Source organism: Halichoeres trimaculatus, unplaced genomic scaffold (genome assembly GCF_033239565.1).
Source record: "Halichoeres trimaculatus isolate MK-OKI-2021-1 unplaced genomic scaffold, fHalTri1.1 fHalTri1_scaffold_3, whole genome shotgun sequence".
NCBI lineage: Eukaryota > Metazoa > Chordata > Actinopteri > Labriformes > Labridae > Halichoeres > Halichoeres trimaculatus.
Genome location: NW_027437181.1, coordinates 37479183 through 37497052, shown reverse-complemented (window position 1 = coordinate 37497052; position 17870 = coordinate 37479183). Strand labels below are relative to the sequence as shown.

The following is a 17870-nucleotide window of genomic DNA, read 5'->3' as shown; positions in this document are numbered from 1 at the left end:
GTTATCTTAGATAACGAACATGTTTAATATTTGCTACTAAATATCCAGTAGTGTGTGGGGCCTCCCGAGAGAAGCCGAGCAGGTACAGCTTGTATTGTCACCAGGGGCGTAGTTAGTGGTTTGGGGGCCCAAGCCAAACCCAGTCAATGGGGCCCTCCATGTCCTTGTAACTCATCTTCCTCAGAGCTAGACTGGCCTTCCCTGGGTCCACTGTCTCTTTCCCAGAATCAAGGCATGAGACAGTGCTAATCTTGTACATGGTAACTTAATGCAACTAAATGCATTTCCTCAAGTTCTGTTCTTTAGTTTGATTTTGAAAAAAGTGAATACATAATTTAGTCCACTTTGTCCTGGATTTGAAATATTTTATGGTCAATTGACAGCTTATTTGTCCCACAGTGGGGAATTTACAGAGTAACAGTAACAAACAAGAAAGTATGAAGTGAAAAACATTACAATAGGTAAATATTGAAAAAATAATTTAGTAAAGAAAAAATATGTAAATATCAAGCACAACATAAAACTGGAAAAAAAACCTACTGAAAGAGGTGATATTTACAGTTACCATACTTTTTGGTACTATTATTTTAAAGTTAATGTATTTTTATTTGACCCCTTGTCCAGTGAGTTATGTATCCAAAAAAGAGATTTTGTACAATAATGTTTGTCACCAACTCAAAAAGTTTGATTTTGAGAAAATGATCCTGTTTCCCGGGCTAGATAAAGTCCTTAAAATCCTAAAAGTCTGATATGTTTATCTCAGATCTCAGAGCAACATTGTTTTTATTTACGACTTGGTTGAAAATAAATGGGGGGAAAAGTGTTTTTTACCACTTTCTTCCTGAATCAAATTTTCAGATGTGTTGTAACATGGAATAGCCCACTGAATAAGAAGGGAGTGGGAGTACTCAAAACCATCATTAAAGATGAAGCCTTTTGATGTATTTTGAAGCATGTGAAGTAAGATTTAGAAAAAAAAAGTTTTCAATTGAAGAGAACTTCATAAATCAGTTTTTAAGAGATGCTTTGGGGGCCCCTGGGAATCTCAGGGCCCCAGGCAACTGCCTGTGTTTGCCTAATTGTAGCTACGCCCCTGATTGTCACGCGTACCTGAGCCAATCGAGCTGACTCAGCTGACTGACCAAAGAAGAAGTAAGAAATCACATACGACTCTTCTCACCTCCAACTCACATTGTTATTCATACAGCCCATATCCCCGCTGTCTCCACAACCTTTTCCATAAGCCCTTTCCTTTTGTGTGTTTTATTCTCGAAATTCTAGAGTCCAAAAACAGATATCTTTACTTTTACCCGTACGTCTGTCATGTATGTTTACACTAATGTCACTACTAAGCGAGATTTGAAATATTGAGCGTGAAGAAGCTGAAGTGCTGCTGAAGAGTCTGCTAGTGTGGTAGTGTCCTCAGAGTGCAGACTACGCACTGTAAGATCAGGAGAGAGAAATCTTGTGCGATCTGTCTTTTGTGGTCTCTGAATATGTGATTTTTTTTTTCCAGAGTAATTTTTATTTGGAAATATATGAGCACATAATGGTAAGATGCTTACTATACTTATTTCCACTTTTTTGTCCTTTTCCAATGGAACATGAACCCCCCCCCCCAAAAAAAAAAAAAAAAAAAAGGAAATATGACTCCATATAAGGGTTGGAATGAATAACAATATCAAAGCATTTTCAGGTGAGGATACACTATACCTTATTTTTTTTATATGTGCAAATACAAGGACTTGAGGACTTTACTGTTAAGTGTGCCAAGTATACATAAATAATAAAGAATTAGGTTATAAAATAAGACATGTACAATCGCAGTTTTAACATGTAAGGGCGAAATGAAATGGAAGGAAGAAAAAATAACAACAAAAATAGATTTAAAAAAAGACCACGATATAGTCAACTAAAGAACCAACTGGTGAAGTTTTTGATAATCATGTGATGTATTACCAGCCTTAAGGCTTTGATCAGCTGACAGTGATATTAGAAATAAAGATCAAGAGCTTAAACCTGCTGAAAACAGATACCATCCTTTCCCTTGCCCTGACAAGAGTTGACCGCTGAAGTTTGAGCCATGAGGTGCTCTGTTGTGGATTGTACCAAATCACAGACTAACACGGGCACCTGTTACTTCATCCTCGGATATCCCATCTAAGAAGATTTTGTACCATTGATAACGGTTGAAGGATTTATCTTACTGCACCATAAAACCCTACACTCAGCCCTCGAATTCTCTGTTGGAGATTACAGCAGACTTCAGGCCGGTTTCGATCCGCTCTCCCTCTTCGCCGGCCCCCTCCTCCTCCGGCGGTCAGTGGTAACGGTTCAGAGAGCCTGCTGCCATTTTACATGAAGAGCTAACAGTAGCTAACTGTGAGAAGTGACAGACCTCTGTGTGTCGCACTGTGTCGAGTTTACACGAGTTCAGATAACGGCACTAGGCCAACAGACACCCATTTAAAAGTAACTGTCTTAAGCACAGGTGAAATACACGGGTCTGTACAGAGAAGGGTGAGTTTGTTTAAGTTATCCCAAAGCTAATGTAGTTAGCTCATGTTACCATAACATAACCCACGGTGCTGCAGCTGCGCGCGCGTGCGTGTGTGTGTTGGTGTGTGTGTTGACGTGTATGTGTGTGTTTGTGTGCGTGTGTGTGTGTGTGGTTGCTAACCTGCTCATTAAACTACCACAGCTGCTTCATGTGGTTTTATAGGGGGTCTGGGATGGGATATGAGTCTCAGCTGGGAGTTTTATGGATGACAGTTGACATCATGACATAGTTGTTTGGTTGCATAACTATGTTATGATGTGTTCCTCGGATGTCCTGGACCTGGTGCAGGCTCTGCGGTGGGGTTAGAGGTCTCTATAGGTTTCTTAAGGTTTGCTAAGTTTTTTTTTAAGGATTGGAGATGTTTGTGAAAGTTTGTAGAAATGAGTTCTGTATAGGCTTGTAGAGCACTGTGGGTTTTTAAAGTTTTGTCGAGATTTGTTAAGACTTGTAGATGTCTGTGAAGGACTGTAGATGTGTGTTAAGGTCTTTAGAGCTAAGAACGGGATTATAGATGTTTGCAAAGGTTTGTAAAACTTTGCAAAGGTCTAAACAGATTCGTAGATATTAGTAAAACTGTTTAAAGTTTTTTTGAGGTTTTATAGCAGTATAGCTTGTAAAGGTTTTGAGGGACTGTAAAGGGTTGTAGATGCTTCAAATGGTAAGTTGAGGTTTTCCAGGGTTAGTGGAAGTCTGGAAAGACGTGTAGAGGTTAATTAAGTCTTGTAGATGTTCACAAAGGTTTGTAAAGGTTTGCAAATGCTTTATACAGTGCATCCAAAGAGTATTCACAGCTCTTCACTTTTTCTGTAGAGATGGTATTGCCTGGGTGATGAGCAGTGCCTGGTTTCCTCCAAACATGACGCTTGGCATTCACACCTAGGGATGGGTACCAAATTCTGTACTTTTATAGGTACCGACCAAATTCTGTCAAAAGTACCGGGTATCGATTCATGTAAAACCAAGAGGTACCATGTTTAGGTACCTAAATGCATCCTTGTGACCGTGAGGGAGTTGAAGAGTAGGCGATTTCTCATGCTGGACATGAACACAGCATTGCAAGGTTATATATTTAAGAATAAATATGTACCGAAACTTGGTACCGTTGAGTACCAGCACCGATTGCGACATACTGGGCATCGGTACCGTATCGTTTCAAATGTGAAAGGTACCCATCCCTATTCACGCCAAAACGTTTAATCTTTGTCTCACCAGAGCGGAGGATTTTCTTTCTCCTGGTCTCAGAGTCCTTTGGGGATGTTTAGGCAGACTCCAGCTAGGCTGCCATAAGCCTTTTTACTAAGTAGTGGCTTCCTCTGGCCTCTCTACCATACAGGCCTGATTGGTGGATTACTGCAGAGATGGTTGTCCATCTGGAAGGTTCTTCTCTCTCTACAGAGGACCTCTGGATCTCTGAGAGTGATCATCAGGCTCTTGGTCTCTTTCCTGACCATTATCCTTTTCCTCTGATTGCTCAGTTTAGATGGAATCCAGCTCTAGAAGAGTCCTGGTGGTTCTGAACTTCTTCCATTTTCAGATGACGGAGGCCTCTGGGCTCATTGGGACCTTCAAAGCAGACCTTATATTGACAGGTGTGGACCTTTCTAAATCAGGTTCAATCAGCTGAGTTTACCACAGGTGGACTCACATGGAGCTTTAGGAACATCTCAAGGAGGATCGGAGGAAACAGGTTGAATCTGAGCCCAGTTTCAGCGCAGTGGCAAAGGCTGTGAATACTGATGAACATATGATGCACAAAAAGAAGAAAAATAACTATTTTTCATGTTGTCATTTTGGTCTTTTCTGTGAAGAATTTATTCCATTTGGGAATGAGGCTGTAACAGAACATAACTTGGAAAAAGTGAAGCTGTGAATACTTTCAGAATGTACTCAATGGGCTCTAATTTCGTGGCGCAGTGCAGGGGGCGCAACCCGCGCAGTGTTAATTTCATGCGGCGCACCTTCGTGCGCTGCCAATTTGACGATTTGGTAGACCGTCTGCGCAGAGATGAGAGTGACGGCGCACCAGGGGGAGGTGTCGGCAGATTCATTTTGGCGCAGTGGCAATTTTGTGCCAAAAACAGTCCAGAAAGTGTGCTGAAAGCTCGCCAGCTCCAACCTGGTCTATCCTCGGCACAGCAGAGTGCACCCTCAGCAGTTGTAATTTGGTGAGAGGCGCACATGTGCGCACATGTCAACAAAGCCTCAGAGGCAGGTTTCCAGAGTGTCAGGCACATTTTAATGCAAAAAAAACAATCACAGCAATCACTATTCAATGTAACCGTGTGAACCAGCATGTACATTTGTATCTATATTAACTGTCCCGTCACATCTGATGTCAGATTAAAGCCGTTTATCATAATGGAAAGTTAACCTGACGGCAGCTGGAAGTTTGATGCACATCTTACAATTAAACAATAAACAGCCTTAACATCTGATACTGAGTATATCTGGCTTCTCTCATTTCATTTAATTCAAAGAAAAGAGGGAGAGAAAAGACGAAGAAAAAAAAGACAAAATAAATGTATGTCACTCAGGATTAATCGTGATTTCCCATATTTCTCTGTTTTAGTCTTTATTTTTAACGTGATCTAAAAAGATGGAGTACATTATTGTAAGGAGGATGAGGTGGAGACACAGGGAGAGTATACAGTATATCACCAAAGGTTCTGCTATTTGGCGATGACAAACCAGGAGTGCAGGTGGATCAAAAGTATTCTGAATGGATAAGCCAGCTGTGTAACTGTCTCTTCATTTTGTACTCCTATTAATGACAAAGGAACAGATTAAATCTGTCCCGGGAGCTGGCCCACACGGTGACGCGCTTCGTGTCCTCCGATGTGCCCTGCTGTCCATTCTCCTGCTGCACGGACAGCGGCTCTGACCGTCTCCGCTACCGGGTCTTTCCAGCACACTGTTTCCGTGGTGCTGGGGATCACTCAGACCAATCAGACGCTGCGCCTCGGCCGCAGGGCATCTAAAGGCGAGGAGAGGCACTCATTTGATTGGTGAAAACAGCGCTCGGCTGTGTTAAACCTACTCACGGCTTTTTTCTCCTCCCTCTCTGACATTTGCGCGGAGGGAGGCTTAAACTCGCCCCTCTGCGCCCCTCTGCGCTCCTCTGCGCCCCTCAGCGCCTTGACTGCGCCTCTCTTGGCACTGTAGGAAACTTGCAAAGTACGCCGGTCACACCATGTCCGTGCGGCAAAGGCCGGCGCAGGGCAGGTGCGCCTGCGCTTGCGCCTGGTCTATGAAATTAGAGCCCTATGTGTGTCACTAATGCTGGCACAACCTTGCCTTAATGATTAAATTGTTTGAGGGCTGCATAAATGTGTAACCAGAAGATGTGAAACATCTGCCTGGTTGAAGGTTGCTGCTTCAAGCTCTGTTAATGTAGCCACTCACTGCTAACCTGCTGGCTGCAAACTGAACTTAGGAAATCAAGAGCTCTGGGTGCTTTGCTACATCTATTGAGTTCTGGTGCTACCTCATACCTTCAGATGAACTGATGCATTCATCAGATGGTTTCCTTTTTTAAACTGCTGTGGTTTGTTGGTCTGAAGCGCAAATTTGTCCGTATCCAGATGTAGGACCATTGAAAGTAGAAATGGGAAATGGAATGATTATTCATCCAATGCACCTCATTTACTGTTTTGCCTGTCTGATTTGCATGTTTCTATGTGTTAGTGTGAAGCCCTGGATGGAAAGCCTGGAACCTGAAATCCTGTATGTGTCTCCAGAGCAGACTGGACAGCCCTCACTCCCCCACCCCAACTCAGAGGGCTCCAGCTTGGCACTAGGGGGGTAAGGAGCAGACAGCCCTCTGTTTTTAACTGATAATTTGTGTGAAGAATTGGACGATAGAGAACAGGTATAAGGTAAAGAGGTAGAGTTGAAGTGGGTCTTTTAGCACATGACTACCGGATGCCCACCTGCCATTCAAGTCAGCCATGCCCTTATATGGGCAAAGTTTTATTTTGTTTCTAGTGTGTCTGCAGACAGCTTCTAGTGGACACTCTAGGCATTGCAGTTTTTGATGTTTCTAAATAGACTTCATATTTTAAGACTGGTGGTTGCTGCTTGTGCATAACACATTAGAATACCCCTCTCTGCATACGACTGCACTGGTATACGAAAGCGGTCTCGGAAAGTCATTTCATTAAACTGATTCAATGGATTACTCTGATCCACAAGTGTCTGTCTGGCTGGCCCCTGCAGCGGATATTGGTTTTCATTTAGATATTCCAAATGCTCCATGCTCCCAAACCATTTGTGTGCTCCCTTTCACAAAGTAAGGGAACTAAGGGCACTAAGCTAAAATTAAACCTGCCTCTTTACAGGATTAATATAAACTTCAATTGAGTCCTGGAGTAGCTCTTATCTACCCTCTTGTGATTGGCTTTGTTTAATCCAGAACTGAAAAAAATGGAGACTATTTTAAGATTAATCTGTGCAAGTGACTTAAAGTTACCTTTTGTTGAGTGTTGTTTGTACTCTGTCACAGAACCTGTCACAAACTGCCCACAAACTGTCCTTGATCTTGTGTCACACCGGTGGACATAGCCGTCACACCAGTGGACATTTTCAAGATCAAGGACAGTTTCAGTTTCAATCCTGGCGAGCAGTGTAAAGTTTACATTGTTTTCATTAGTCAATCAATATAAATTGTGAAAAATTTTTAGATCAATACTTAAATTGCGTCACACCAAAGGACAACACTACAGAGCCCAAATCTAACAATGCATGGAAATAGCAAAATTATGAGAAGATCGGAGACAGAACTCACCTTGTGTGTAGTTCATGTGCTCCAGTGATGTCTACTGTACTTCCTGGATTAGGACCCCTCTCACTAAAAGGGTGCCCAAATTAATGACTGTTTTATATCTACAGAATGGCGTCACACCAGGTGGACACAAGTTTTGGGGACAAAATGTTATGTGTCATAATTATTCTTAATGATCACCTTAAGACTTGTAACCTTCAGTTTAATTAGGTTAACACTACTACTTTAATATGTTTTCAGATATCTTATTGTATTTAGACATATTTTTTATTAAATACAGTGGTCTTTAGAGGAGGAATGTTACTCCGACAGTCACACCAATGGACAAATGTCATGTTTAAAACAAAATATTTTCATATTTTAATTTTAAAGCTCATTAACTACAGATGTATTTATTCTGGAAGTTTATATTGTATAGAAAAAATAGGGTTTTAATTAAGTATTATAAATTATTATTTATATTTGTCACAAAGGACACAAAAATGGAGTGTCACGCCAACCACCCATACGCAAGTCTTGCAGAGTATGTAAAAAGATTTTTCATTTTAAAACCTTTTCTCTTTTAAAGACATGTTCTGTTCAAGCTGCACCTTCAGTGAACTCTTCTCAAGCTGCAGCTGCTTGTTGCTTACCCCAAATGGCTCCTGCTGTTGTCCAGTGGTGTGTAATTGTGTGCATACCAGATGAGTCAATACTGATAGCACCTTATTGTAGCAGCCTCTACATCAGTGTGTTAATGAGAGTAGTAGAGCAAAAGCTTTGAGTGGTCAGAAAGACTAGAGGGTGCTTTACATGTCTAAGTCCATTTACCCGGCATGATGGCCCAGCTGTGGGGGCCTAAAGGGGAAAAAAGCACAAGATTTGAAAGATTAATGTGAGTGGTTTACTGTTTGCAAAAAATGAACATTAACAGTCAAGCCAAGATAAAAATATGTGAATACAATCTTGGGGTTAAAAGTGTGTGATGTTAAATTTAAGGCTAAATGAGAGCTGATCAGTGACATTAGTTCCAGTAACAAAAGATGGCAAATCAATGACCTCGGGTATTTTAAAAGCAGCTGTGATGTGAGTCTGTATGTTGTTGTATCCACAAAGACTAAAAATTTGTCCTTTAACATAGGCTCCCTTCTGTTTTCACGTACACACACAAATAACATAAAAACCAGAGCATCCTGTACAACAACAGGGTAAACACAGCCCCCCTCAGGCCGGAACCTGATTGTGGGCCACTGGTGTGGCTAGTCCAGGGATTAGCTTGTGGCTAGAGAGCCCTATTCACTCCCTTTTCATTCCCTCTGCCCACTGGGCCTTATCACCATCAATCTGACATGCTGTTTATCTGACGCTGCAGCCAAATCTGCTGCTCTAGGAGAAATGTTCACAAAGGCTGTGGACCATCAGCACTTTGATTGTGGGAGCCCAAATGGCCATTACTCTGTATGGCCCCAGTGATCTCAGCAGCCCTCTGTGGACAGTCCCCATCCCAAACCCTGGAAAGCTGACCTGGAGGCCTGTTTGTTTCTGTCATTTGTGCTCTTCTTCGGCCTCAGACCAAGCTGGTCTTGTGTGTGTTTTGTTTGTGTGTCATTGGACTGGATCTCCCTGTGGATTTGTTTGCTTCAGATTTTTGGAAACAGAACTTTGCCTTGATATTCCCCTCACTAGGGATTTACCAACACATCTACAGTCTGGAGTTTACCACTAGAAACTGATCACTGTGTCAGTTTAGCGTCATCGTGTTCAAGAAGAAGAGAAACATCATTTAGCCATCATGGCCTCTTTTAAGCTGGATTTCCTTCCCGAGATGATGGTGGACCACTGCTCTTTGAACTCAAGCCCGGTGTAAGTAGCTTACTCTGACCAGCCGTGTGAGAGCGGATAGTCCTGTGGTTGCTCTAGGTTTGCTCTAAAGGAGCGGACTGTTCATCTAACAATCAGAAGTAGCTGCTCAATAGTTGTCAAGGGTGTTATAGTGAAATTTTTAGATATTATCTATTTATAAAGTAATGAGCAGTGTCCACACAGTTGTTGGCAATAAGTACCCCAAATATTTCAAAAACCTAATAATTACAGACACCCAGAGAAGGAGTGTTATAGTGTTTGAATCCTGTTTGAATGGAAATTTTCTTTACACAAGTCGCATACTTTTAAAAAGAAACAAAGTAACACAGAGCCCACTGACACTCCCAGCTATCTTAAGAGAATTAAACACTAAAAGATCATTTCCCAGCAACCCCCAACCCCATCAACAGTATCAGTTTCATTTCCATGATATTTAGATATTTAAATGAATTCACTGTCAATGCAATAAAAACGTTAGTGTTTCTTCATCAGATGAGTGGCACAATAATAATAAGATATTTTGAAGAAAGGTTCAAAACAGGGAGACTGCCCAAACAATGGTTTGGTCCCCCCAAACGTTGTACATGTCAGAGACTTCTTCATTTCTTTGTCATGGTTACGTTGGCAGTGTCCGCTCCAGTAAATATTGAGAGTACAGGTATAAATCAGACAGGAGCTGATCTGGACTCTAAAGAGTCACCGAAAACTCTTCCTCAGGGTGCGTTTTTCTTTTTCTGTCATTTGTAAGTCTCTTACAGCACCCCTGCTGCTCATCAGATCATTTCAGCTTTCCTCTGGTGGGTTTATGTCAGGGGTCATGTTCAACATACATTACTCTTTTCTTTTATTGGCCTGCTAATGCTCTTCTTTTGAGATGTCTTAGGGAACTTTACTGGTATCACACTTCTCTTTTGACTGCTCAGAGTCCTTATTTTTTCTTGTGTAGACATAAAATTGAGATCAGTTTAGTGATTCTGGGGTCCAATTCATGGGGAGTTTATAAAACCAAATCATGAAATCACTGTAAAAGGAAAACAGTCACACATTCACATGGGTTAGGAGAAGTCAAGTTAATGCATGATGGCGGATGTGATGGCAAATTATAAAACTATATTAACCAAGTTTAGTTCAGGCAACCAACAGACAATGAAATGTTACTGATAGTTTGTGAATACATGAGCTTTATTCATGTTGTTCTGAGGTTAGGAGTCCTCCCAAAGATGTATTTCATGTCTTTGGAACATCCTACATAAATTTCAAACTTTACAAGATAGGGAGGGCAGTTGTTTGTGTCGTAGTCTGCTGATGTTCATAAAAGACTGGATGGGATGTTTACTTCACCGGAAACTCTACGCTAGCCTAATAAATATCTATCAACAAAGGTTTTAACGATTTACAGATAATCTGACCTCCTCACTCATTTTCCTTTTTGTTCTTATTCCCATAAAAAACAGGAAGAATCACAGAGTTCAGGGAAGACAAACCCAGATACAATCAGTCTGTCCCAGATTTAACAGATCATGGTGTTTCAGTGGTCAGTTGTACTGCGATGTGGCAGACATCAAACCTGTTAGAGAAGCTGTTCCTGTGCTCTTGTTTCCATCATCCTATTGATATAACTAGTTTGGTGTATTTAGTAACACTGAGACTGCACACTGTTAGACTAACAAACTGAGTTGAGGATTCACAGCTGTGGGTGCTCTCATTTGTCTGTTGCTTGCTAAGGGCCCACTAATACTCATTGGGGACTGTAGTTTCTTGCCTTGGGTGTGCTTTAAGAGATACAGTTAATGGTGGAAAAGGTGTGTTGTTACCTCTGTTAGCTGGCACGTCATCAACAAAAGTTTGTTGCTCTGTTTTTGTTCGACACTAAATAGTCAAAATGCTGTGTACTAGTAGCTGGCACAGCTTGGACAGTGCTCTGATGTAACCACAGTGAATATTGACACATTTACCTTGTGCTGTCCCTTGAATTCAGAACTCATTATGAGTTGTAGTATTAACTTTCTCTGTTATCATTTGCCTCTGTATAGCGTTTTATTTCTGTTTTTATCTTCTTCTTTCTTTGCCTGTAGGCCGGTCACGATAACAAATTTTGCTAGACGATAATTTTCCAAAATATTATTGCAGATAAACGATATTATTGTCAATATTGTTTTGATTTTTTTCCCATTTTTCATTGATGTAATTATGATAAATGGGATAATAAAGTGAGTACACCATATCAAAAGCAAGAAACTTTAATTTCTTAAGAGTATTTAACTGTAATTAAAAGGTCAGGATCTTTTAAATAAATAAATTAAATTAAATATATAATAAATTTAACAAACAAAAAAGAGAAAAAAAATACAATGAAAATAAAATGGACTCTCTTTTAGAAAAAAATACATGTCAATGAAAATAATTAATACTAATCAATAACAATAAAACATAGACCCTGTCTCTAAAGAAAAAACAAAACTCAAAAAAAAAAAAGACAATAAAACTTTAGCCTAAATAAAAGGGAGTTTATACAGTTCCTGAATTGTTTGTAACATGTACTTTTTCCCAGTCAATCCGTACTGTCTGTCAAACATTTTCAACATTTCTGGCTTTCAACCGTATTGAAGGGCTGCATTTCTTTGGCAATGTAGCTGTCTTTGAGCGCCCACCATTTGGAGCTTTTATTTCTATTTACTTTGCAGACCAAAAGCCTCAGTAAGAGCGGATTGTCAAAGAACAAGGCTTTGCTGCATCTCCCCTTGTTCTTCTTCTTCGTCGCCACTATTTTCAAACAAATGCGACATATCAGCTCGTTGGTGTTCATGAGCTGACACTTTGTTCATTCTCATAAAAAACAAAATATTCCCACACTGGGACTGTGGCAGGCGGCTTAAGAACCGTATCTTTGGTGCCATCACTCATATTAGCGTGTGTTTCCTCCTTACCCCTCAGGACGCTCGCTTCAGCTCTCTCCGTGTGTACGCGCGAGCTGCCCAGTCTTCACCCCAAAGATTGCATTTTTGACAGATGCTCACTCCTCTACATATCTGCTAAAGAACCTATGCACCCCGATGTTGGGAAAGATAGACGTAGTGAGCCATCTTCTCATTCAGCCAGCCTTTGGTGGAAAGAGAGGAGGAAAACAAACATGCATGCACATGTCAGTTTATAGAGGCTGGTAAACTTACCGAGGACGTTTTTATTTATTGTTGGGTTAATCCATTTATTGGTTATCGTGACAGGCCTATTTGCTCGTTATTCAGTAAACCTAAGTTGAGTCTCCATACTGTCTGACGCTTTCTGTTGTGCAGGCTTATTTTTAGATAAAGTGGGTTGTGATCACATCCCCCCCTGATCTTACATTCCTCAACTCTACAAGTATCATCTGTGTTCACAAAAAAAATAATCTACCCTTGAGTGAATTTTATTTGCAGCAGAGCTATGTGTGTAGTCTCCATATTCAAATTGAATTGTGTTAGATATTAAAATAGTATCACCCCCCACTCCCTCCTTTAAAAGTACTGTAGTATGCATTCCTATAGCTGTACCTTTGTAATTTCTCACATTCTGAACGTGTTAAATGTGTCTTTTGAAGGAATGTGATTTGGGCTCCATCCTTCCTCACCTTTCTCATTACCCTAGCTCTTTTTATAGATAAGTTGAGTCCATTTACATTTAGCGACATTACCTTAATACTTTTAATCATATTTATTTCTTATTACTCTTGAAAATATGCTCCCGAACAGCTTTGAACCAAATACAAAAGAACTGGTGTTGAACACAGCATTAACCAAAAAACGAAAAAGAAAACAATTGACTACCAATTAGGAGATATTCTTTCTCTCCTTCCCAGTTCCCCGCTGGTAGGTGGAGGAAAAATCCTCGTCTCCAAAGAGGGCCCTTCTCTAGATTTAAGCCACGTTTCCACCAAGCAGACCGGTTCGCTTCGTCTCGGTACGGCGCGCTTTTTGCGGCGTTTTCACTGACTCATCCAGGGACAGATCCCTGAAAACCGAGACGAGCCGTCCCACTTTTTTGGGACCCTTTTGTATGGGTGCCAGACTGAACCGATCTGCGGAAGGTGGAGCAACACACTGCAGACTGTTGATTGGTCAAAAGAATCACCACTTACCCCACTTACCCAACAGCTGCTGCATGTCTCCTGGCGGCACACAGACTTCTCTGAGACAAAGCTTGATTGCACTTTGTAACAGAGAGCTACATGACAATCACAGGGAGGACGAAATGCTGCATGTCTTCCATTCGTGCTCTTTGTTTACTGTGTCGCGTTTTCTTCTTTGTTGGGTTTAATAGCGGTGTAAGCTGCTACAGTGTCACGCTATTGTTTAACAGCTGCGGCTTCCGGCATCCGGCTTACACGTCACCTACCACGAGACGGCACAGTTTGCTGTGGAAATGGTAACAGGATCAGGCTTAACTGTACCAGACCGTCCCAAACCGTACTGAACCGACCCGGACTGCTTGGTGGAAACGCAGCTTCAGAGTGTGGTCACACTGGCCATCCAAACCGTGCCATGCTTAAGCACGATTGCCCCCCCCGCGCAGACTTGAGCGGGTATCACACACGCCCACGGCCCGCCTACGTCATCGTGAAGCGTCTATTTACATGAAGTGCAATCTCATCAGAGTCGGCACAATGAGACACAGAGAGCACTGCTACAACTTTAGGACTTATGGTGAGTCGCTTACGGCCGACAGAGCCCTCTAACACCCCCACTTTGTTTAAAATGATTGTTGAGAGATGCACTCGTGGCAATCATGCGTAATGGATCACACGCGCTGTCCGCGTGCTTGTGCTCGTACATGAAGTAAACCGTGCCGAAGCCCACCTCTCCGAAGCGTGCCAAAGCATGGAAGGGAATCGTGCTTGAGCACAGCACAGTTGCGGTCACACTGGCCATTCCAAACGTGCTTTACGGCTGAAGCGTGTTTAGGCACCACACGATTGGCCAGTGTGACCGCGTCCTTAGAACTACACTCATGTTGTGTTGTTCTCCAGAATCTAGACATATCCAATGTAAATTTCTTCACCCCTCTTGGTGGGTCTTTATCTTCTATTGTCAAGAACAACTTAGAGCAGTCTTCTTTTTTTTTCCTCCCCTCACCGTTAAGCCGGCTAGATTGAGCTTTTTATTATATTTGACTTTTTCCCAGATCTTCAATGCCGACTCGAGTAAAACAGCTTAGGTTTTCATCTGGTAACTTTGACGTCTCTCCCTTGCTCGGATTCCAAGATTCCAGATTTCAGATTCCAAGCTTTCTTCAGAATCATCTCTGTCGTTTCAATCTGAAAAAAGTTTATCACCATCGATCTGGGGGGAGCATTTGGTGTCAGCTTTGGCACAAGGGCTCTATATGTTTGTTGAATCTGGAGATCAGTGCCTTCAGGTAGCCCGAGTTCGGATATCAAGAGTTGCTCCATGTATTTGGCAACGGAGCTCCCTTCTGTGTCTTCTGCTAAGCCGAACACTCTGGGGTTATTCCTCCTTGTTCTGCCCTCAAGGTCCATTATTTTACTTTGCATCTGGCGAGTGCTATCCTATACTTCTGTCAGTGTGCCATTGGCTCCCACCTTCTACTCCTCTACTCTGAGATGCGTGCTTGAGCCTCAGTGATGCTCACCTGTTGTACCTGTATTTCTTTGCTGTTTTCTGACAGCCAGCAGCCTGTCTTGTGTCAAAGATTATCAATCTCCTCCTTTATCTCTCTTTAGCTCTCTAAAAGTGGATAAATCCTGTCGTATGAGCTCTCTGATGTCTTTGTCGTTGCTTTAGTTTATGGGGGATTTGCTCTGCTTTGTGACTCTCGAGAGGTAAATAACTAAACCTCTACTCTCTCCGCCATCTTCCCAGAAGTCCCCAGCATCAGAGTCATCTTATGTGCAGAAAAACCCTGTCCCAGCTCTCTCTGGTCATTGACCCCTTTCCGTGCAGGATGACACATATTCACCAAACCACGGGGGGTACAGTAACTCAAGTTATGGCTAGCACTGCCTGACAAAACAGGTTATTAAATAAAAGTGAAGTATAACAACACACATGCGTGTGTTTATATGTCAGGGTTATTAAAGTCATTAAAATTTTTGTTGAAATAAAGAAATAAAATCCAGGCTTTACATAAGGTATAAATTAACTAAAATGACAGAGTAAATGCCTTCAGTTTTCCTCTTTGTCAGTCTTTCTCATACATTTAATCATCGTCTTAAACAGACTGACCAATCAGGAATGCTGACAGGTTGCAAACACTCCTGATCTGAGAGGACGCTCCCTCTTTTTAACCCTTTCTCCTGCTGTTCTTCCAACTCCTGATTTCTCCTGTTTCTTCCCCAGTTTTAAGTTTGGTTCTGTGATGTCTAATATTTTGTTAAAGTGGACATATCATGCTTGTTTCTCTTTTTCACTATGCCAGACTAGGATGCCTGTAAAGCATTTCTGCCCTCAGTACAAGTCATTTAATTCCTTCATTGCCCCACAATAGCGTTCTCAATGATGGCCGTCCAAATCCTGTCACTGATGTGTGAACAGATCTCAGCTCCTGGCTCTGCACTGTGTGGTCTATGTCTGAACTGTCTGATTAAGAGTGACGACAGGCAAACCTCCGAGCTCTTCATCTGCGGTGAAGCTCAGCGTTTTACACATGGTGACACAGAGTTCAGGCTGAGTGGTGTGCAGAAATATTGACATGATGTCAATTATACCTGGTTCAAAGTGTTGGAGCAGAATCAGACTGTACCAACCCCATCTTTCAGCATCATTGTGCTTATTTGATGCCCCTACACTCTGTGTAAAACTGATTTTTCTACTTCAAGTGTCATCTACCCAATGATTGGGTCAAAAAGAGATTAATGTAATGTAGGAACAGGTTTTATGGTAACATTTGTCTCTTTAGAGGCTGCAATTGTCCAAAAGAATGACGTATCAAAGACGGAAGCACAAAGAGTTCTGGTCTCTGGAATTCTTTGCACTCATGACCTGTGAACACTTTTCAGCTGCAGATAACAACATTTTGATGCTGTGTTGAAAATGAATAACTACTTGATGTTTCCTCTTATTCAGCCATTCATGCTAATTAAAGGGGACATATCCTGCTGATCCCTGATTTAATACTTACATATAATATAATACATTTGAAAACAAGACCTTTCACCCCCTGAATTTTCAAAAAATGAGATATTGTATTTTTTCTGATATCCTAGAACGAGATTTGATGCCTCTGAAAATAGGTCATTGACATTTGGCCGCGAGATTTCGACCAACGTGACGACACGAGAATCCTTTCTTTTTATTGGAGTAATCTGATAAAGCAGCTCCTCCTCTGTGATGTCAGTTAGTCACACAACCACCACCGAGGGATACACCCACCAAGAGTCGAGTATAAACGTATAAACTATACATGTTACAGTACCGGTTTGACTCACCACACTGAAGCGTCCTGAGATGATCTGTGTCCAGGTGGATTTTCTTCCTCCTGAGCTGTAGAACCGTCTGGATCTGACTCGGGGTCCAATACAAAAGGACGTATCCTACACTCTGCCATTTTATTAGTGCTATCAATGCCTTACGGTGAAGTTTTGGCAAACAGCAAACTCGCTCGGTCTGCCCCATTCAATATGGCGATTTTGTAAATACTGCCATGCTGCAAAAACCGCCCCTGGCTCTACCCCCTCCACCCCTGTGACTGAACTGACCAATCAGAGCACAAAAGGCTGTGACGTTGCGAGGTTACTGGAGGTCATTCTGGAAACGGAGCGTTTCAACGAGATCTTCAGAATGGCCTAAACTGAGGATATTGAGAACTCTATTGTGGGGCAATGAAGGAACTAAATGACTTGTACTGAGGGCAGAAATGCTTTACAGGCATCCTAGTCTGGCATAGTGAAAAGGAGAAACAAGCATATGTCCACTTTAAAGCATGATTCTAAATTTTAGTGTGTATCAGCTTGAACTGTTTGAGTGAAGTCTTGCAGAATATCTTTTAGATAATGACATATGCAGGTCTGTTCTATGAGATCTACTTGCTCGTGGTTGTAGTTGACATTCTTCATTCTCAGAGGGCTCAGTGCTTTCACTTCCATTGCATTCAGTGATCATTTTATTGACAGCATTGAGCAACTTCATTCATTTATTATCTTTACCCCTTCTCCCTTTTGGGGGGCAGCAGGGCTGGAGCCTATTCCAGCTGTTATTCGGTGAGAGGACACACACACACACACACACACACACACACACACACACACACACCTACACACACACACACACACACACACACACACACACACACACACACACACACACACACACACACACACACACACACACAGAGCTACAAGACATGTAGAGATAATAATTAACCAGATGAGCATGTTTTTTGGCTATGAGGAAGCTGGAGAGAGAACCCACATATGCATAGAATAGAATAGAATAAAATAAAATAGAATACAATACAATAGAACTTTATTTGTCATTGCAACAAGTACATGAAAGGGCAAAAGCCCTTCAGTCTGTGCAAAACACTGTAAAGTGCGGAATAGCTGCCATGTTCAGGGGCATTAATGACATAAAGGTAATTGGTGTACTGTAATATTGTATTTATATGACGACAAATGAGGTAGGGGTTTAAGCCTTTGTTCAGGACCTTTACTGCTGTTGGGTAGAAACTGTCTCTGAACTGGTTTGTCCTTGTAGT

General features: G+C 41.7%; 1 protein-coding gene across 7 annotated transcripts in view; it reads left to right on the top strand.

Annotated features, from left to right (window-relative positions):
• Window positions 1–2031: 2031 nt before the first annotated feature.
• Window positions 2032–17870, top strand: part of celf1 (cugbp, Elav-like family member 1) — a 34129-nt gene continuing 18290 nt past the window's right edge. For 2 of the 7 annotated variants that reach the window (XM_074666409.1, XM_074666403.1), the window contains exons 1-2: window positions 2345–2520; window positions 6245–6361. In XM_074666409.1, the coding sequence (XP_074522510.1) occupies window positions 6258–6361 (104 nt within the window). In that variant the 5' untranslated portion in view covers window positions 2345–2520; window positions 6245–6257. The other 5 variants (XM_074666405.1, XM_074666404.1, XM_074666407.1 and 2 more) reach the window with 5 other exon arrangements.